The sequence below is a fragment of the Anomaloglossus baeobatrachus genome, chromosome 4, assembly GCF_048569485.1.
Source record: "Anomaloglossus baeobatrachus isolate aAnoBae1 chromosome 4, aAnoBae1.hap1, whole genome shotgun sequence".
Lineage (NCBI taxonomy): Eukaryota > Metazoa > Chordata > Amphibia > Anura > Aromobatidae > Anomaloglossus > Anomaloglossus baeobatrachus.
The window spans coordinates 534,322,088-534,345,515 of record NC_134356.1 but is presented as its reverse complement, the minus strand read 5'-3'; the positions used below and the strand labels follow the sequence as shown (position 1 = coordinate 534,345,515).

At 40.4% G+C, this 23,428-nt stretch overlaps 1 protein-coding gene across 1 annotated transcript in view; it reads left to right on the top strand.

The window, feature by feature from the left end:
* The window catches only part of ACAN (aggrecan), an 81,596-nt gene that overhangs the window by 27,662 nt on the left and 30,506 nt on the right, over positions 1-23,428 (top strand). Inside the window, exons 4-12 of the mRNA XM_075343750.1 lie at positions 505-632; positions 1,684-1,977; positions 3,025-3,390; positions 3,546-3,720; positions 8,575-8,702; positions 10,801-11,094; positions 16,919-17,104; positions 17,380-19,377; positions 20,380-20,493. Coding sequence (XP_075199865.1) covers positions 505-632; positions 1,684-1,977; positions 3,025-3,390; positions 3,546-3,720; positions 8,575-8,702; positions 10,801-11,094; positions 16,919-17,104; positions 17,380-19,377; positions 20,380-20,493 — 3,683 coding nt within the window. The remainder of the gene's footprint in view (positions 1-504; positions 633-1,683; positions 1,978-3,024; positions 3,391-3,545; positions 3,721-8,574; positions 8,703-10,800; positions 11,095-16,918; positions 17,105-17,379; positions 19,378-20,379; positions 20,494-23,428) is intronic.

The window sequence follows — 23,428 nt, the reverse complement described above, 5'->3', positions numbered from 1 at the left end:
CGTGAGATCATGTGTGCGTCATGCTGCAATGATGACTGCGGTTCGCAGAGTTCCAGGCCAGCAATGGTGGAATACTGACCCGGCAGACAGACCAGAATCATCGCTGCTTCGTCGGATTCTCCATCTTTTTTCATAACTGAGAGCAGATGACATACTCATGATAATTTACATCACAAAAATGGTGTAAACTATGACAAGATCAAACTGATACTGACACTGTGATCATTTATGCTGATCACTACAACTGTACCAACTTTTACTTAACAAAAAGTGTCTTTCTATAGCAAGTATCCAACTCCTGGGACACCTTGGAAAGAGTGACAATGCATAATGGCACATCATGTGCTCCATGTAGTTGCATGGGCAGACCCAAACTGATGTAGCAGAGAGTAAAACAACTAAATAGTATATGTATACAATATGTATAATTGAGAGCACTGCTAAACATTGTCAAAAATTCTCTTTTCCCTATTAGAAGTACATTTATTCATGTTTTTTTTGCAGTTACCCAATCCATAATCCACGTGAGCCATGTTATGGTGACAAAGAAAACTTTCCTGGAGTGAGAACATATGGCGTTCGAGACACTGATGAAACCTATGATGTATATTGCTATGCTGAACACATGACAGGTGTCTATCTATCTAAATCAAATCAAATAAGCTTTATTGGCAGGACCAAATACACATTAGTTTTGCTAAAGCAAGTGTACAATAGGGACTGGGACTGTGGGGATGATGGGTAGAGACTATAGGAAGGATGGATGTGGCCACATCCAGGATGGGGACCATAGGAATGGTGGATGGCGGCACATCCAGGGTGGGGACTGTAGCAAGGATGGATGGGGCACATCCAGGGTTGGGACGATAAGGAGGATGGCTGTGGCCATATCCAGGATGGGGACCATAGGAATGATGGATGGCGGCACATCCAGGATGGGGACTGTAGGAACAATGGATGGAGGCACATCCAGGGTGGGGACTGTAGGAAGGATTGATGTGGCCATATCCAGGATGGGGACTATAAGAACGATGCATGGCGGCACATCCAGGATGGGGACTGTATGAACGATGAATGGAGGCACATCCAGGATGGGGACTGTAGGAAGGATGGATGGGGCCACATCCAGGGTGGGGACGATAAGGAGGATGGATGTGGCCATATCCAGGATGGGGACTATAGGAATGATGGATGGCGGCACATCCAGGATGGGGACTGTAGGAATGATGGATGGCGGCACATCCAGGGTGGGGACGATAAGGAGGATGGATGTGGCCATATCAAAGATGGGGACTATAGGAACGATGCATGGCGGCACATCCAGGATGGGGACTGTAGGAACGATGGGTGGCGGCACATCCAGGATGGGGACTGTAGGAACAACGGTGACACACCTAGGTTGGGGACTGTAGGAAGGATGGATATGTCTCCTCTGTCTGTCATGTATCTGCCCATCTCTCTATTTATCTCTCCTCTGTCTGTCATGTATTTATCCATCTATCTATCTATCCATTATCTATCTATCTTTCTATCTATCCATTATCTATCTGCCTGTATATCTATCTATCTATCTATCTATCTATCCTCTGTCTGTCATCTATCCTATTGCTCCATTTTTTAATAGCTCCCTGATCATTTTAACTGACACAAGAACTATAATATCTTTCTTTCTTGCTTTCTTAGGTGAAGTCTTTTATGCGTCATCTGCTGAAAAGTTTACATTCTATGAAGCTGAAAAGCAATGCCAAAACTTAGGGGCCAGACTTGCCGCCACAGGACAACTCCATCTGGCTTGGCAGATTGGCATGGACGTGTGCAGTGCTGGCTGGCTGGCAGATCGCAGTGTTAGGTATCCAATTGCCTTTCCACGTCCCAACTGTGGCGGAAACTTAGTTGGAGTCAGGACAGTTTATCTCCATGCTAACCAGACGGGATATCCAGATCCGCTGTCTCGTTTTGATGCTATCTGCTACAAAGGTTAGTCTACATTTTTTTTATATACAATGAATACACTTATGCCTGTATATATTTCATGCGTGGACAATGTTCTTAAAAATACTTAAATTATTATTTATTTTAATGTATCTGATAAATAACCTTTTTCACACTACAACATAGATATTCACCAGCAGGTCTTCCTACTCTGCCAGACACTGTGTAGTTCATAATTCTGGCTTATGTAGAATTTAGAAACAATTCAATACATTGGTGAAATAATAAACAATTGATCCTATTTTATATCTAAGCTTGATATGTGCGTTATAGTGTTATTGAAAATTTTTATCCCCTTTAAAAAATAATTGATATTACATGAATTTTTTTACAAAAAATTTTCCAATATAAAACTCTTTAAAAATTCATTTCAATTTTCTTTTGGCTGGCAGTTTTTACAAATTTATTATGTGGCTTTATTTCTTTATTTTTGTAAGTTTTATGTGAATTTTTGTTTGACATTTTATAGAAAATCCAGGAAACTGGTTAAAAAAACGCCATACCTAGTGCATGCAGAAAATTGAAAAATAATTAATCTAATGATAAAAAGACAACAAATATATGTTGCAGTCATGGCAGTATTTTATTACCGACTTGCAACATTTGGCTACAGAGGTTTTTTTTAATAAAGATGCCCCAAAAGCTCACAATATATGCGATCTAATTCCAGGCTGAAATCTCATTTTACTATTTTTGGGGCATTTTTGATGCAGTTTTGGAACAAAACTCAGGAGTGGATTAAAAAAAAAGAAAATATAAAAGGAAGACTGATTCTTGTTTGCCTACTCTTTTGTGGGGGATTTGTGTTACTCTAGTAACATTGGAGCTCAGGAAAGCATTTCTGGCTTTGTACTTCCGTCACATAGAGAAGCACCAGCTGATACAAGAATAGTCACTTTCTCTAATGGTCCAACAACATAATGACTCTTTCTGTTTCGATGTAACCTCATTTGTTAGAAGCTGCTCTTTAGCTCAGCTTTCAGTACTATTAATGTGCTAAGTGGCCTTATTTGCTTCTTGCTCCTGGAACAGATGATGCTGACAACATTACTATTCAAACGGTGACACAGCCTGGCCTGACACTCATCTTTCACCGAAACGTTACCGAAGAGGAAGCCCGTGGCAGCATAACTGATCTAGAAGGACTAAACTTCACCCTAACACCTTCTGAAGATGGCTTTACAGCAACTCCAGAATTCCCCGGAACGCCTATAAGTCAAGATCTGCTGCCAACAGGAGCCTTATTAGAAAACATCACAGATGATGGACTTCAGCTATGGCTGGAAAATATCACAGCTGTTCCTTCCATTGAAGCCACTGGCACAGCAGAAAAAGAAATATTCCCAGTCACAGCAGCTATTGATGCCGCTCAACCAGGAAAACCCATATCTGACACTGGTGAGGAATAAATATTATATCTCAATATAGATCACATTTATATTTATATAGAATTAAGAAAGTAATTCTGAAATCTAAATGACGAAATAAATACTTCATACTGCGGGTCTGATTGAGTCTAATGCTGATAATCTATCGTGTGTTTTCCCCATCAGGTATTGTGTTTCATTACCGAGCGGAATCCAGTCGATATTCTCTCAACTTCTCCGAGGCGAAGAAAGCTTGTCTGGACAATGATGCTGTTATTGCCACCGCTGCTCAGCTCCAGGCGGCCTATGAAGCTGGGTTTGATCAATGTGATGCCGGGTGGATTTCAGATCAAACTGTCAGGTATGAGAATAAGTCCAAAAGTAGAAATTAATAAATTTATTTAGGCATAGTGGCAAAAAATTGGTTTAAAATACACACACATTAAAATCTGAGAAGAAAGCTGGATGGTGTATAACCATTTAATAACCATATAGTGGGCATAATCTGTACAATCAAATCACAAATCCCAGGGTGGGTGAACAAAATCAGACCATGAAAATTATCCACATGGATTTCTCCAATGTAACTCAATGTCTCTATTTCTATGCATGATAAGTGGTCGTCAGAGTCCCCCAGTCTCCATAACAATAGATAGAAAATGAAGTGTAGACAGTGCTACATGTGCACAAGACGGTCACCAGTTGATCCTAGAGAGTAAGGACCTCAGAAGCCCGATGCGCGTTTCACAGGGGCAATTTTCTTATCTTCATAAAGGGAAAAGGTTCTGTAATTTCTATGTTTGCACTTTAAAAACTCATTGTTCCCTATGTGTCTAAGCTATGTTATGGAGTTTGTGCTATCCATGGGGTCACATTACATTGTGGACTCCCGGTAAAATGTCTTGTATGGATGTAAGGAGTCTTTTCCTAATGAGAATAAGTCCTTAGATGAACAAGAATTCAAAAATGCTGTTTATATTCAGAAATAATCAAATTGACAAATGTTATAGAGGTTATCTACTACTTGTTCATTGATGGCCTATCCTTAGGATAGGTCAAAAATGTCTGATTGTCCGAGGTCTGGCACCTGGTTCTCCTGACAATCAGCTGTTCTCGGTGTCTACAAAAGCAGCAGGTAGCAGTAAATGCTCAATTTCAGAGCTGCTCTGTCTTCTGATAGTGTCTGGGTACTGCACATCCCCCGCTCTTATTGATTTAAATAAGAGATGGATGGGCAGTACCTGGCCATAGTCACTATCAGAAGCCGAGGCAGCTCCAAAATAGCATTTCTGGCTACCTGCTGCCACCGCTGGCACTGAGAACAGCTGACTGGAGATGTTGCCATGTGTCGGACCCCGGCCAATCAGACATTGATGACCTATCCTAAGGATAGGCTATCATTGTAAAAGTAGTAGACAACCTCTTTAATCTAAATACAACAAATTAATAAAACAATTGCTATTATAACACATTTCTAGCATTTCTAGATTTTGGAGATCCAGTGGTTTTCTGCTTGATGGACTATTTTCCTTTAGGTATTGAAACTTCAGTTATTATATTTCCCAGACTTAGTAATCCACTGAAGTAATCACAGAGTGCCAGCTTCGGTTCTAATTAAAACAGACCTGTCACAAGATTTCACAGCACATACTGCATGCATTAGTAAATAGATCTCTGAGACCTGATGAGGCTGGTCACTTTTAAAAAAAAATCTCCGTCATAATGGCTGTATAATCCTTTATGAAAGCTTAACTCAAGCTCCGTCCACCTAACCTGATTGACAGCTCCACAGTGTCTCTGCTGCTCCTGCTGAAACCTCAAACTGTGCATTAGAAGTTGCAGCTGTCAGTCCGACTGGGTGTTTGGAGACTGAATACAAATGACTCATGTGCCCTTTTTCTCTTTAGCTAAAATGCTCAATGTAATGACAGTATTTTAAAGCCATTCTGTCATGGTTTTAGAAAGTAAGCTCCCCAGTTTCATCAGGCATAAGAGGTTAATTTAGTAGTGTATGCAGTTTGTATTGTACAATCTGGTTTCACTATATGGTTAAATGACACATTTTTGCCTGTCATCTAGTCCTTTGTGCCTCTTTTGCTACCGACTAAGCCTCTGACATTAGTAATTGCCGTACCATAGCTGTGCACATCATGACAAGGCCCCGGGTGATGCACATGATATCATCATGATATCACAATGTGTGCAGTCACGGTACGAGGCACAGAGATATCAGAGGCCAAGTTGTAGGTAGAATACATGACATAGAGTAAAATAGGCCAAAGAAGTTGTGTGGTGCCACTAGGATAGCGCAGAGGACCAGACAGTGGACTGTAGGGGTGGAGGGACCGGTGAGGGGCGGGATGGGTTAGCCAGGAGGATTTTTTACATACTATGTTTATTATGCTCTGAGGAGCATTCAATTTGCATCAAATAACTTCAAAAAGCATATCATGTTTCCCTGTAAAATTGCCCTATAAAATTTGTTGATTGTGAATTAGTAGTAACAGTAGTATTAAATAAATAGGCAAAAATAGGCAAGAAATTATCTTCAGCATTAATAATCATGGAAATGAATCAGCTCAACTCGCTGCCCACGTTCGAATTGGCCAAATCAATTATCATTTTACTTAGATTAAGGAAGATTTAATAATTCTGCAACCAGAACTGGATTATTTTTTACAATCATGGATATTAAATCTGACAAATTTATGATATCATCTATAAATGGCAGGATTAGTTGTCATCCAGAGGCAGGAAGTTGGAGAATTCGAGTAGGCGGTTGTCTAGTGTGCAATTAGGGGGAGGTAAACTTTCTACGTTAAAAAAGCAAAACTTTGCTCTCCCTTTCTAAAAAGTATATTTGCCCAGTCAATTAGACACTGCATTCAGTTGAGTATGCAAATTACTAATAAGTCAATTCTGTAGGCAGCAGCTTATACATTGGGCTTAAAAGGTTAAGAGAGAAGACGTTCTATAAATCTGCTTTGGACACCAAGAAAGCTTGTGCCAGCCAATTAAGAGAATGGGTGCATTTCAATACCGAAACAGGCTCACATTTTAGGTTATTCAGATTGCAAAAAGAGGGTTTAAGGGGCAATCTAATTATACTGTTCAAATATACGGTCAGTAGATAGATCTTTCTAATGATCATTTTATATCAAAATCAGCAATTATGAAAATGTTGGCATCCTCTGAATCTACAGCAATAAACATTTTACTATAAGTTTCGGTGGAGATTCTTTACAGTAAAGGCATTGGAACCCTCTGCCACACAATGATGTTATGGGTAATTCACTATGCAAATTTTATTTCTCATTGCATGAGGCAACTAACATCCACATACAAATTGTATTCCTCCTGAGTATTAATTGAATTTTAGGTAGCACTTGTGTCATTTTTCAGATTTATAAGCTGTGTAAATGCATATAAATGATGGGTATTTGTATGTTAATAAGACACAGTGCTTTGGAGATGAGGTACACAGGAAGAGTAAATTGAAAGGTTTGTAGAGGATACTATATGTTGTGAGTGCTGCCCAGCAAGGTTCTGCTTAAAGGGAACCTGTCACCAGTTTTTTGAGTGTTAAACCAAAAGTTTCACCTTTTATAGCTCGCAGGCTGCATTCTATAAAAGTGCACCTTGTTCCCTGAATCCACTTGCAGCACCACAAATACCTTTATAAAATCTCCTGCCACATATGTAAATGAACCGTTCTGGTCAGATAGGCGTCTTTTTCTTGGTTGGATGGTTGTCTTATTTTTCAGCTCCTGTCCCTGCTTTTGCCACTGTTCGCCATCTTCCTTTGACGATTGACGTGGATAACACCTCCATCATCTTCCACGTACTGGGCAAAATCATGCGCCTGCGCATAAATTCCCAGCTTGCGCAGGCGCACTTCACTCTGCCCCATGGCAGGCAAAGCCAAAAACATAGGTGCACTTGCATGAGCCGGTGATCTCTCTCAGAATCTCGCGCCTGCGCAGAGAGATCACCGGCACCTATGTTTTCATCTCTGGGCAGAGCGAAGTGCCTCTGCACTAGCCGGGAATGACTCTGCGCAGACGCGCGATTCAACCCAGCTACGTGGATGATGATGGAGGCATCATCTATGTTAATCATGAAAAGAGGATGGTGAACAGTGGCAAAAGTAGGGACAACAGCTAAAAAAGAGGATGCCCATCCAACCAGAATGATTAATTTACATACGTGACGGGAAATTTTATAAAGGTATTTGTGGGGTCTGCAAGGGGAGTCAGGGAACAAGGTGCACCTTCTGCCACCATATATGTAAATGAAACTTCATAGAATGCAGCCCAGGATCTGCATATGGTGCCACTTTGGGTTGAATACTGAAAAAACTGGTGACCGGTTCCTTTTAAAGGGAATCTGTCAGCAGGTTTTTGCTATATCATCTGAGAGCAGCATGATGTAGACAAAGAGATCCTGAATCCAATGATGTATCGCTTAGATTACTGGATGGAGCTGTTCTGACACAATCAGAACTTTTAGATTTAGCAAATGAGCAGAGCTGGGGAAAGATACAACCACCCACACTAGACTCTCTAGAGAGATGTCAATCACAGCAGCGGGCATGCCAGATTGCCTTGCAATTGACATTGTAGTCCCAGTAATGATAATCATTAGGTAATAAAGCCTTTAGTTTATATAAACAATAGCACACAGCTTGATAAGAGAGGCATAGTTGATTTTTGTTTTTTAACCCCTACAGCAGCTCTGAAAGAGGGTCATGATCCACATTCAGCTGTGAGACAGGGTCATGAGCCACATCCAGCCACTCCTGAGCTACAAGTTGAGGACCCCTGCCCTACAGCATGCTGTTCTCAGATCACATAGCAAAACCTGCTGACAGATTCCCTTTAATTTTCTTACTGTAGGCAAACAATTTTTTTTTATCTATACATGACTTAAAGTGGCCTATTTGATGGGTCGAGGCTCCACAGATGTAAATGGGGAAATGTATTGAACTTCAAGAGTATTTTATTTTGTGGTAACATAATGCATATATTAGTATTTTTATTTTAGTCAACCTTTAATTAAGTTAGAATACATGTGAAAATAGTAATAAAAAAAATATATAGAAGCAAATTCTACAAATTAGCTTTTATTAAACTATCATTTTAAACCAGTTAGTAAACAGTTGCTACATTTTTCAAAGACGTAAGTTGTATATTCACACATATATATATTTGGACAGGTACCCCATTATAAGTCCTCGTGAAAACTGCCATGGAGATAAGAATGGATTCCCTGGAGTGAGGAATTATGGAGTGGTGGATCCATCAGAAGAATATGATGTATATTGTTACATTGACAAGCTACGAGGTATGTGTCTAAACTATTAGTAACAGCTGAAAAGGGGTTAAATAAGCTTTACTTCTACAAAGCATTTTTTCTGTTTATGCCAAACTACTGCTGAGATAACCATTACCTTAGTTTTTATGTAGATTTACTCATATTGATGTTAGCTATATTACCATTATTATAGCTTGTATTTATTATGTGTAGGTGTTTGCTTTTATGCACAGATGTATATTCTTGGTATGTGGCCGACCATACATTTATTATACTCTTTCATTATTCCTGCTACTTTTCTAATATAACTTATTTGGGTGAGGCGTGTGTGTTGAATAAATATATATCACTGAGCTTTTTTTTACATCTCCGCAATATATATATATATACATATATATATATATATATATATATGTATATATATGTGTGTGTGTTACAAAAGTGAGTACACCCTTCACATCTTTTGTAAATATTTTATTATATTTTTTTCATGGGACACCACTGAAGATATTACACGTTGATAAATGCAGAGTGGTCAGTGTACAGCTTGTATAACAGTGTAACTTTGGTGCCCGCTAACTCAACACACAGTCATTAATGTCAAAACCGCTGGCAACAAAATTGAGTACAGCACTAAGTGAAAATAGCCAAATTGCGCCCATAGAGTCAATATTTTGTGTTCCCACCATTATTTTCAAGTATTGTCTTAACTCTCTTGGGCATGGAAGTCACTAGAGCATCACATGAGCCTCTGGAATTCTCTTCCATCCTCCATGATGACATCAAGGAGCTGATGATGATAGAGACTTTGTAATTCTCCGCCTTCCATTTGAGGATGCCCCACAGATGCTCAATAGGGTTTAGTTCTGGAAACATGCTTGGCCAGTACAGCATCATTACCCTCAGTTTCTTTAGCAAGGCAGTGGGCATCTTGGAGGTTTGTTTGGGGTTGTTATCATGTTCGAATACTGCCCTGTGGCCGAGTTTCCGAAGAGAGGGGATCATGCCTTGCTTCAGTATGTCACAGTACATATTGGCATTCATGGTTCTCTCAATGAACTGTAGCTCTCCACAGCCGGCAGCACTTATGTAGCCCCAAACCATGACACTCCCACCATGATGCTTGACTGTAGGCAAGACACACTTGTCTTTGTACTCCTTACTTGGTTGCCGCCACACACTCCTGACACCATCTGAATCCAATAAGTTCATCTTGGTCTCATCGGACCACAGAACATGGTTCTAGTCTGTTTGTCTTCATCAATCTGTTTGCGGGCTTTTTTGTGCATCATCTTCAAAGAGACTTCCTTCTGGGACACCAGCCATTGCAGACCATATACCAGGATGGGGGCCATGTACCAGGATGAAGTGCCATGCACCAAGATAGGAGGCCATGTAACAGAATAGGGGATCATATGTACCAGGATGAATGGCCAGGTACCAGGATAGGGGCCTTGCACCTGAATGGGGAGCCATATAAGAGGATGGGGGGCCATGTACCAGGATGGGGGATCATATATACCAGAATGGGGGCCATGTACCAGGAAGGGATCATATATACCAGGATGGGGGCCATGCACAAGGGTAGGGATCATATATACAGTACCAGGATGGGGGCCATATACCAGTATGGGTGGGCCATATGTAGGGGCTGGAATGGATTGATAGGATTTCAATGAATTTGAATGGGGAAATTTAATATGACATAAGCGCAAACTGAGTTAGGAACTCAATCACAGATGAAATTAAACTTGTAAGTCAAGCTTTTACTGTATGTTGTTGTTTAGTTTTTGTAGTTTAAAATATATCAGCCAAAAATTACAGACAACCTAAAAAGTTACATAGTTACATAGTTACTTAGGTTGAAAAAAGACCTAGGTCCATCTAGTTCATCCTTCCTCCACCAAAGCTTTATGGCCAAACTGGAAATCAACATGAGACATTTTTAAATGGTGCATTAAAATGTATACAGTTGACTACATTCACAATAAAATTTGTGGTGGATACATTAATTAATTAAGTGAATGGTAGTTATATAGTTTACATCCATGTAATGGACTAAATACCAAAATATATATTTTATCTTAACTAATATAATTCTAATTACCTTTGTTTTCATTATTTCCAGGGGAAGTGTTTTTTGTAACTCGACCAGATCAGTTCACTCTGCAAGAAGCAGCTGAATTTTGCGAGAGTAAGAATGCTACCCTGGCTTCCACTGGACAACTTTACGCAGCCTGGAGAATGGGATTTGACAAGTGCAGAGCAGGCTGGTTATCTGATGGTAGTGTCCGTTACCCCATTGTGAAAGCGCGTAAAGTTTGTGGAGGCGACAATCCTGGAGTCCGCACAGTCTACATTCATGAAAATCAGACCGGGTTTCCTGATGCTCTGTCAAAACACCATGCCTTCTGTTTCCGAGGTAAATATTCATCACTATCATTCACAATATCTTATTAAACAAAATTAATTTTTGAAAGATTATCTAAGATCTTTTGTATTAAAAAGAATGAAATATACCCACTAAACAAGTAAGAAGTCCCATATTGCAGTAGCTGCTAACCATTCTTAGATATAAAACATGCTTCTTAAAAGGTTTTGTTTTGTGGACTTTACATATCTAAAGGCCGCCATCATGGCATTACAACTGTAACTCCTGTATAGGGCCTAGTGAGCAGAAGGCAGGAGGGGGGCCCAGCCGCTGATAGCTTGGGCCCCTCCTTTTTCATTCCTTTTGCTTACCGAGCCCCAGGGGGTAGGGCCGCTATCAGTGTGATGAAGGGGGCCTTGGCTGCTTATAGAGAGCTTTCTTCCTGTTCTGCACTGATCTATGTGACTCATTGGACCAGAATGGAGGCTATAGTAGCTGAGAAGGTGAAGGACCTTCCAGGTCATCTGACTAATCATGTGCCTGATCACATGACCGGACAGGTGAATTGGAAGGTCCTGTAGCTGTTCAATTGCTGCAGTCTCCATGCAGGTCCCAGTGGCTTCTCTCCTGCTCTGAACTGATCAGGAACTGCAAGATGAGGTAATGTATAGTGTGTTTGTGCATGTAGTCTGTGTGTAGCAGAGCTGTGTTTGGCTATAGGTGCATGTAGCAAAGCTGTATATGTCTATAGGTGCATGTAGCAAACCTGTGTGTGTCTATACAGCATGTTGTAGAGCTGTGTGTGTCTGTGGTTGCATGTAATGTGGATGTAGCAGAGCTGTGTGTGTCTAATGGAGAATGTAGTGGAGCTGTGGTTGTCTATAAGTGCATGTAGTGTGCATGTAGCAGAGCTTTGTGTGTCTATGGGAGCATGTAGTGTGCAAGTAGCAGAGCTGTGTGCATCTATAGGAGCATGTGATGTGAATGCAACAGAGCTGTGTGTGTCTGTGTGCATGTAGTAGAGCTGTGTGTGTGTCTATAGGTGCATGTAGTGGAGCTGTGTGTGTCTACAGGTGCATGTATTAGAGCTGTGTGCATATGTGGATATAGTAGGCTGTGTTTGTTTATACTGTTTGGGCATGTAATAGAGCTCTGTGTATATGTGCATGTAGTAGAGCTGTATTTGTTTATATGTGCATGTAGTAGAACTGTGTGTGTCTATATTTGCATGTAACTGAGTCGCGTATGTCTATGGGCATTCAGCAGAGCCGTGTATGTCTATGGCCATGTAGCTTAGCTGTGTATGTCTATGGCCATTTAGCAGAGCTGGGTGTGTATAATATATACACTTCAGAAATACACTAGCAATAAATTTATTACCTCCCTATTCTACCCTAGTACATTTAAAATTAAGACTAATGACCCCTCCCCTTTACACCGCCAGGGAACTTTTAACAGGAAAAATATTTTTCTATTTTCTGCTGTGTAAACCTGGGGTGTGTCTTATGGTAAAGAGCGTCCTATAGTCCAAAAAATATGGCCCCAGTCATATCCACAGCTACTTAAGAGTATGGCCACCGAAGAGGGGGACGGCCATATGTGACATCATCAGTGACGTCTGATGCTGTTGGCCCGCCCTTTGTTCATTATTGTGAAGTTTCTACTGTGCATGCGTTTAAGAGGCTGCTATGGACAGTATAAACCGGACCATCCCGGAAGACGAAGGAAGTGACCATGAGGAGACAGGATCCTCCAATCACCGCCGAGCGCCAGGACTCCATTTGAACCTTGTGTCTTTAGCGTCGGAGCCACTCGCTGCTCACGAGTATATTCTGTGTGTGTCTGTATTTCGGCTCCTGCTTCCGGTTCATACACCGCACCATACTGTATGTACAGGTGCATGCTATAGCCTGCATTATGTCTGTGGTTACTATATGTCTATAGTGTGGATGTGTGGGTACAGTATAGTGCTGTGTATACACTATATGCAGCCCCCAGCCTCCATACTATATATATATATATGTATATATATATATATATATATATATATATATATATATTTATTTGCGGAACAACGGCCTCTATATTTTGTTATATAGCCTGTATCCTCTGTAATAGATACACATATATACTGTATATATATATATATATATATATATATATATATATATATATATGTATATATATATATATATATATATATATATATACAGTATATATATATATATATATATATATACAGTATATATATATATACATATATATATGTATACATATAATACGCATATGGCTGATGATTTTGTTTGGGGCTTGTCATTTTGATAACTCGAAAAACGGTGCATGCAGCTTTTTCTTGGCTGTAAAAATGACGACTAGTGGTTAGTGTTTATTTGGTGAGGACTGTTTACAGAATCAGAGATTTTCCAAGAGTGGTGATAGCACTGGAGAATGTTTAGGGGTAGAAGCAAAGCTGGGGTGGTGACGGAGTCTCAAGGGGGCCCGAAAATTTTGGCAGTATGGGACCCTGAAATTCCTGGTGGCGGCCCTGTCTACAAGTTACAGTGTATTGATTTTTTTAGCATTAATATGTCATTAATGGTTAAACACAAATTAAAAAGTCTCATAATTTTGGCACAGCTGGAGGTAGTGCTAAAATTATGTGACTTTTGGCATTCTTACACTATTTTCACCCAACTTTGACAAAGTGGGCAGAGCTAATGTGGGATAGGGGCAAGCAGAGGCATTTACTATGCCACAAATATTACTCCACCAGAGACTGGAGTAGGATTTATGTCAAGGCGCACATAGCGGTGTATGCCACTCATTCAGTGCTCTTATGGCTCTTCATGAATCAGGAGTGTCTGACTCCAGCACACCTCCTCATCAAGGCCAGCATGAGCAAAGCCAGTCTTGATATATTGAGCCCTTAGTGAAAAAAATTATTCTAGATTACCACTGGTTATCAGTGAACTATTAGTTTTACCCAAAATGGCAATGTCCTCGCACTATTCATCTATATCACCTACTATTTGCAAATGAGGAAAAAAACATTACATGGCTGAGAAAAGGTCAAAGGAAGAAGAGGCAAAGATCATTCTCAAGACTAAACACTGTAGTACTTACACACATGAAGAGTCATGCTATATACTGGAGACACTACAGATCATGTAAGCCTCTAATCACATCTGCATTACGCCTCCCATTTATAATGGAAGCCTTGATGCTTTGCTGGATCCTTCATACAACTGCTAAATTTATCTCCCGACTGGGAAAACATTCCGTTATAATAAATCCGTCAAGATTTTCTGGAAATTTTGTAGTTTTGACAACACGAATAGAAATACATGCTTGTAATCAAAAGTGATGTGAATCTTAAAGGGGTATTTCCATCCCCAAAATCCTAGCCCAATATGTAGTAGGTGTAATAATAATAATAATAATAATATTATCAAATATCTCCATTTAGAAATTTAGCATGGTTCTCTCCTGATATAGCCATGTCTCTTACCTCATGTGCAGGGCATTACAGCTTAGGTATCCATTGTTATGTCCACTTATATAGTGAGTTAGTTGCTTGTGGTCGTAACCATGAAAGTCTAAGCTGCAAAGCCCTGCACATGAGGTAAGATACTTAAGGGTGCTTTACACGCTGCGACATCGCTACCGATATATCGTTGGGGTCACGTCGTTAGTGATGCACATCCGGCGCCGGTAGCAACATTGCAGCGTGTGACACCAAGGAGCGACGATCAACGATCGCAAAATCGTTCAAAAATGGTGATTGTTGACAAGTCGCTCCTTTCCTTCATATCGCTGCTGCCACAGGTACGATGTTGTTCGTCGTTCCTGCAGCAGCACACACCGCAGGGAAGACGAACATCTCCTTACCTGCATCCACCGGCAATGAGGAAGGAAGGAGGTAGGCGGGATGTTACGTCCCGCTCATCTCCACCCCTCCGCTTCTATTGGCCGACCGCTTAGTGACGCTGCAGTGACGTCACTATGACGCCGAACGCACCTCCCCCTTGAGGGAGGGATTGTTTGGCGGTCACAGCGATGTTGCTCACAAGGTATGTTCATGTGACGCTGCCATAGCGATAATGTTCGCTACGGTGGCGAGCACCAAATGTCGCACGAACGACGGAAGCAGATGCTATCGCGCACGACATCGCTAGCTATCGCTGACGATGTCGCAGTGTGTAAAGCACCCTATAGCTAATCAGGAGCACTATCTACATTTCTAAGTGTGATATTTGCTTTCATTACTATTAATACACCCACTGCATTTCCAAATCAGTGGAAAATTACTCACATTTAACATTGACTTGCATTGTACTCGCTATTTGGAACGAATACGCATAAATTACACAGTACTCGTTACGAGTTAAGCGATTATGAATATTTCGGTACTCACTTATCTCTAAATACAACCACTGTGACACTAAGGCCTCAGACACACTCATGTGAAAATCACGCACATGCCGAGAGACACGTATTTCCCCGGCGTGTTGCGTGCATGTAAGTACGTGTCTCTGGTACGTGTGGGCCACGTGTGTTCTCTGCATGCTATCCATGATAACATACGGAGAACAGGTTATTTACATACTCATGTGGTCCTTCCTGCTGTCTGTGGTGCTGATCTACAGTCTCTGGTCCTCCCGTCTCCCCGCTGAAAAAAAAAAACCTTAACTCACCTTCTCCAGCCCTCCTATCTCTGCCGCTGCTGTCACTTTCTGCTGACCGCCGCTCATTATTCTCATTTAATATTCACTTCACTGCGGTCGGAAGCAGCAGCAGCGGGGAGACAGGAAGGCTGGAGACCGAAGATCAGCACCACGGACAGCAGGAAGGACCACGTGAGTATGTAAATAACCTGTTCTCCGTATGTTATCACAGATAGCATGCGGAGAACACACGTGGCCCGCACGTACCAGAGACACGTACTTACCTGCACGCAACACACAGGGGAAATACGTGTCTCTCGGCACGTGCGTGATTTTCACGTGAGTGTGTCGGAGGCCTTAAGGGGGCTTTACACGCTACGATATCGCTAATGCGAAGTCGTTGGGGTCACAGAATTTGTGACAAACATCCGGCCGCATTAGCGATGCCGTTGCATGTGACACCTATGAGCGATTTTGCATCGTCGCAAAAACGTGCAAAATCGCTCATCGGTGACATGGGGGTCCATTCTCAAATATCGTTACTGCAGCAGTAACGAAGTTGTTCCTCGTTCCTGCGGCAGCACACATCGCTCCGTGTGACGCCGCAGGAACGAGGAAGCTCTCCTTACCTGCCTCCCGGCCGCAATGCGAAGGAAGGAGGTGGGCGGGATGTTACGTCCCGCTCATCTCCGCCCCTCTGCTTCTATTGGGCGGTGGTTCAGTGATGCTGCTGTGATGTCGCTTAGAAAGGAGGCGGTTCGCTGGTCACAGCGACGTTGCCGGGCAGGTAAGTATGTGTGACAGGTCTGGGCGATGTTGTGCGGCACGGGCAGCGATTTGCCCGTGTCGCACAACAGATAGGGGCGGGTACCCACGCTAGCGATATCGGTACCGATATCACAGCGTCTAAAGCGGCCTTAAGAGAAAGCCTGAGGGCATCAATGCATGAACATTGCACTGGCAAACCTCTCTCATACAAACACAAAATTACATTGAGAAATTGTCCTCTAGTAGAGTGGTCCTATCGTAGAAAATGACCAATATACATAAAACATAAGGGATGAATTCATTATAGCCTTCTCAAAATGGTCATAAAATGGTAAGGGTAATGGTAAATTTATTAACCTATATTTTGCCTTTTATATCTCTATTAACCTATTGTACTGATGACATATTTTTGTTGTTTTTTCTGGGGGGTTTTTATACTGTAGCTGGAGAGGATATTCCAAGCACTCCAATTGAGGAAGTTATTGCCACTCAAGTAGTACCTGGTTTGGAGGGCCTACCTTCTGGGGAAACGACTGAGGAACCCACGATTGTCACTGGATTTGAAAATGAAACGGACATCTGGCTGACAAATGTTACTGCTATTCCCACTGTGGAGATACTGGAAACAGGTATAAAAGATGTCCAAATCTATTCTCCATAAAACATAACCTATATGCTAATAATCTTCAGGATGTACTCCTTTTGCTAGACATTTTGGTCTTTGATAACATTTTAAAAAAATGATTTTCTTATAGTTAATATGGAAAAAGTTTTATAGAAACATATTTTATTTCCTCTGATACAAACTTTTTATTGTTTTGAATTTTAATTGTTTTTCTTTGTATACCTTCTATTAACACATATATCTAATAGTACATTTTTTCCCCATTTTTTTTTTTCAAAGTGAGCCCTTCAGCAATTCCTCCGTTGAGTACTATTCCCGAAGTCATAAGTGGAGATGCGTCTGTTGGAATCAGTGGAGTTAGTGGTATTCCATCTGGTGAAATATCTGGAGATATATCTGGAATTTCTGGAATAAGTGGAGAAGCAAGTGGGTTGCCTTCTGGAGATGAAATTAGTGGGGAACCATCTGGAAGTGGAATGCCATCTGGTTTTGATCTTTCTGGAGAAACAAGTGTGAGTGGACTTCCATCTGGAGAAATTTCTGGTGACTTACCATCAGGTGAAGCTAGCGGTCTGCCTTCTGGAGATGAACTCATATCTGGATCAGCTTCGGGAATCCCAGATACTAGTGGGCTGTCATCAGTAGAGATTGAAGCATCTGGATTTGAACCATTTAGTGGTTTACCTTCTGGGCTAGAATTTGGAAGTGGGCTGCCATCTGGTAGTGGTGATATTAGTGGACTTTTTTCAGGTAGTGGAGATTTTAGTGGACTGCCATCTGGGTTTCCAACAATTATACACGTGGATACAACTTGGATAGAAGGTGCAACAAAAACACCAGAAACAGAAGCAGAAGGCAAAGGTCTGACTGAGTTTAGTGCATCCGGAGAACTATCTGGATTGCCATCAACTGATTTCAGTGGCGTAGCATCAGGTCTAGAAATCAGTGGTGAATATTCTGGATTAGATATTAGTGGCCAAACATCTGGATTTTTTGATGTGAGTGGAGATATCTCAGGTGTTGATGCTAGTGGATTTCCATCTGGAATTAGTGGAGACCTTTCGGGTTTACCGTATGCAAGTGGGGATTTTTCAGGTGTTAGTGGTGAAGCATCTGGAATAATTGATATCAGTGGAGAAATATCTGGTATATTAGATGCTAGTGGTGATTTGTCTGGCATAAGTGGAGAATATTCTGGAACAATTGATATTAGTGCAGAGTTGTCTGGTGTAAGTTCTGGTATTTTTGAAGAAAGTGGTGAATCTTCTGGAGTTATTCTTGTAGATGGAAGTTTAACTGAACTGTTAAGACCATCAGTAGAAGAAATGGAAGGAAAAGGGACAGTAGAAACTAGCGGTTTGTTTTCAGGAGATCTCTCAGGTGACATATCTGGAATTTCTGGCATTAGTGGGGAGCCCTCTGGCTTTATAGATAGCAGTGGTTTTGTATCTGGAGATATTCTTAGTGGAGAAATAGGAATTAGTGGACTCTCAAGTGGAATTGACTTTAGTGGAGAGACATCTGGCATTGAATTTGTGAGTGGTATTACATCTGGCATTGATGACCTTAGTGGATTCCCATCTGGTATTCCAACAATATCCCATATAGATTTTACTTTAGTGGAAGCTCCAACATTGGGACCTATTGTGGAAGAGGCAGGTCAGGGACCATCAGGAATATTTGAAATAAGTGGGTTTCCTTCAGGAGAGGCATCTGCAGAAACATCTGGACTTCCTGATTTAAGTGGACAGCCATCAACCACAGAAGAAAGTGGAGATATTTCAGGATTTACATCTGGGCTTCCAGAAATCAAACTAATAACTGATGATTTAATTGAAGCTGTTACCAAGCCAACAATTTCACAAGAGTTAGGTGGTGTTACTTTTCCATACATTATCGAAAGCTCTGCTTCTGGGGATATTAGTGGGGAGGCACCACTTTCTATTCCTGAAGTCAGTGGGGATCCATCTGGAATTCCTCTAACTAGTGGAGAACCTGTTGATGGAAGTACTGAAGCCAGTGTTGACACATCTGGGTATCAAACTGTTTCTTCAAAAGATTTATCTGGAGAATCATCTGTACCTGATATAATTATTAGCACATCCATACCAGAATCTGAATTAACAATTGAACCAAAAGAACCAGAAGAAGCAAAAAAAGACACTGAACTATCTACTTCTGCATCAGGAGACATTATAGATGAGGCAGCCATTCAAACACCAGCACCATTGATGGAAGCTACACCTCAAGTTCTACCCGATGTAGATTATGTTGAAGGTATTACATTTCTCCTTCTCAATATTGCTAGTATGAAGTTGAATATTTAAAATATTTTATTCCTATATTTATCACTAATACTAATTGATGGAGATTTACTTCACACTTCTTTTAAGTAAATGTGCCAAATTCTTAAATTTCCGATATATTAAATAGTACATTTGTTGAGCCAAAGAAAATAAAATTCCCCGATTGACCCTGGCCATTTTTCTTGACAGTTTTGAAAAGTGTTGAGCGATGAGAATACTTCTAAATTATTGTGCAATTATGTTATGTGCTATAATTTGAAACTTTTTAAAGCCACAAAACTGGCATACATCATTTCATAAATTCTCTCTATTATCCGAGCTGAACCCAGGACTAAAGTGGACCTTTCAACAAATTTTTCATGTTGAACTTGATACCTGTAATATGGCATGTCCAGTTTGAAAGGTCCTCTTTAAGGCCTCCATACATATGCAATAGCTGACAGACGAACACTCAATTGGCTGCCAGTTATCTTCTTCCCTATACTTATTAGCGGATGTGGTTTTTTAAGGGAGAGCAGAGAAACCTGCTTCCAGTCACCTCTGGCATCATCTTATCACCAGAAAAAAAATTGTCCAAGTGTTACAATTCAAGCTGCTTCATCGTTATTTCCCCTGACATCATCAGGCAGAGGAGAATTGGTAGGCCTCAACATTGACGTTAGATTGTCAACTAATCCTACCAATATTGAGGGTTTGGATAACTTTATTTTAGTTTGTATGGGAAACTCTTGACTGTCTTCTGACAGATGATGTTGGGAGAGATAAGAGCTTGATTTGTAATGATCAACGGTTTGACCGATTGAAAACATGAATAATGTTCTTCATTCCAAATCTCATTAATTTGGAAGTTGACAAAAAAACAACTGTATATGGTTCCATATGAAATTGAAGAATGTGGATATTCAACATGGACCAATATACAATTATAATATTGCTTTACATTAGTTAACTAATTAATTTCTGGAAACTGCAGGAATTTTCGGGACATGTGCAGATATCCAGTGTGGAAGTGGAACATGTATAGCAAATGAAGGGAGAGTTCATTGTCTATGTCCACCAGGATATGGAGGAGAAAGCTGTGACCTAGGTAAATTACATAACTTTATTATGTTATTGACATATGTATACATTCTATTCATTAATTCATGGGGTTAATTAAAGGGAATCTGCTTATAATGAGTTTCTTCAATCATATTACCTTAAGTAGAAAATATGTTGATGAAGAATGACAACTAAAGGCAGTAATAACAATCACAATGCATAAAAGCAAGGTGACAAAAAGGTAAGGAAGCCATTGGGTTTGTTCTCTCTACTCATCATTTTGATTTACTTTTGATTTGTCGTTGTAGCAATTACATGACTGTAGATATTTACATTGTGCATGATATTTTTGGACTTTTTTATTATTCTTACTTTCTCATTGTTTAATAATGTTGATAGTATTAGGACCATGTGGGTAACAAAGTGCTATATTAATATAAATGGTAATATACGTAGATAGAAATAAGCATCAGATGTACTCAAAAATAACCTGTATTCAACACGTGCAGAGAATGTCTCAGGCAGACCTACACAGCGGGATAATATCATTAGATAAAAAAAAACAGTCAGTTGGTTCACTGCGTATTGGAACCCTGCACATAAATGGGTAGACTGGGAATAAGGCCGGGGCCACACGGGGCACTAGTGCGATGCTCGCATGACACTCGGCTCGTGCTGGCAATACAGCAGGAGCCGAGTGTCATGGTAGTATCCATGCGACTGAGGTCTGAGTGTGCGAGCGGACCTCAGCTGCAGGGAGTGGGCCAGCACTGTGGAGGTGCAGGCCAGCGCTGAGGAGGGGAGGGATGGATTTCTCTCCCTCTCTCCACTGTAGCCGGCTATTGCCATTCTCACTCTGCACTCGTGGTACACCGGTGTACCGCGAGTGCAGTGCGATTTTTTTCTCACCCCATTCACTTGAATGGGTGCGAGAGAAAAGAGTCTTACATTACAATCGTAGCATGCTGCGATTGTTTTCTCTGTCCAATTAGGACTGAGAAAATAATCGCTCATGTGCGCTGACACACAGGCTAGAATTGGTCTGAGTGGAATGCGATGTTTTATCGCACTCCACTCGCACCGGTTTTCTCGCCGTGTGGCTTAGGCCTAAACACTGCTCACCTCCACTAGCGATGTACTCTATCTGGATTACCAAGGCTCCATTGTATTGTGGGTCTGCAGATATAAAAGTGACTACATGTAAGATTATTCCTTATCCTGTAACATCCTTTTGTCATTTTCAAAAAGAGTATAAAAATATATTTTATTTTTCTATTCTATCTGTTCTTTTTTATTACGATAATAATAAAAACCTGATCTAATGCCATTTGTTTTTAACACAAGGATCCTAAGCTTTACGTTCTACTGAATATTGTTTTTATGCCATTTATCAATTAGAAATGAATGCATAACACAAAATTCGAATTCTCCAGTTTGTGTATTTTTCTCAGGACATTTGACTTTGCCCCTAACCATCACCTGCCCGGCTCTCGTTGCATTTTCTGATTGATGCTATGAACGCTGAAATACCCACTCACACCAAGCCAGGACTTCTGAGTCTGATGAGGCCAGGGAGGGTATTGTGCAAGGGCAAGAGGTCATAGTGTCATGATGTTATGTCATCAACCAAAACCTTGTAGAAATATGCACAAATAAATGTCTCAGACCTCATGAGGAAATTTCAGCTTTTGCAGTGATGATCAGAAGATGGAACAAGCATTAGGCTATGTGCCCACGTTGCGTCGATGTAGTTGCAGTTCTAAACGCATCCTTTGGCAGAAATGGTATTTGCCAAAGTTGCTTTTGACCACAAAATCGCGATAAATACACGTGCGTTTTTACCGCGTTTTGGCCTTGTTTTTACCGAGTTTTACCTGTTTTTTCATATAATTTATAACATTCAAACACTATGAAAAAAAAGAATAAAATGATAACAAATATCAAGATTATTATCAATCAAAAAATGGCTTATTTTATTAAAATGATAGCATTTTGATAATAATTATGCATAAAATTACATTAATTTATGGATTTTCTTAAATTTAATTGTCGGACTATGTGTGTGTGTAAAGGGACATATCATGCCATTAATATTTTGCCAAAAACGCATGCAATTAATTGGTCCAAAACGCATGTTTTCTGCATCAAAAAAGCATGTAAAACGCTAGAATTTTGATGCTGATTGCGTTTTGACTTTTCTCATTGACTTCAATGTTATCAAAACGCAGCCCAAATTGAAAAAACAATTGACATGTTGCTTCCTTGAACGCTGAGTTTTTACCCAAATTTATGCAAATTAAACGCAGAATTTAGAAAAGCAAAGTGCGCACAAGAAAACACAATGTCCCATTGACTTTGCTTGAAAAGCAATACGCAAGCATTTTGGCATGAAAATGCTGCAGTTCAAAACGCAGCTGAAACGCAGGTAAAAACGCAAAGTGCGCACATAGCCTTAAAGGAATGATGGTGATATGCAGAGGAATAAGTTTAGTAAAAAAATGATTTGTTTGCTTTTAACCTTTTAATGGGCTCATAAGTTGTACAATAGTAGAGGTCAGCAGCCGCCATTTAGCTGAATCGCCGCTGTAGTGAATTACAGATAATCCACATTCTGGTGAATTATTTGGTGGATTTTTGTAAAAATTTATGTACATTTCAATTCCACTGAAATATATTCACCCATCATTATGAACCATAAAATAAGATGTCTCTATGTATTATGAAGCCCAAAACAAGGCGAAGAATAAGGATCTTATAAAATTGTTAACCAGCAAGAGCCACATTTACAGGATCTGCAAAAGGAGGGATGAGCTACATGAAAAGCATCATTCTGAGTTTCTCACTACATACCGTAGATAGACAGTCACAGGAGGATATAACATGTGACCAGATATACTTTCATTGCTGTTACTTGTCTCCTTCTGACTCAGCTGCTCTGTAATACAGAGGAATCCATCTTGCATTCACTTTTTTTAATGAGA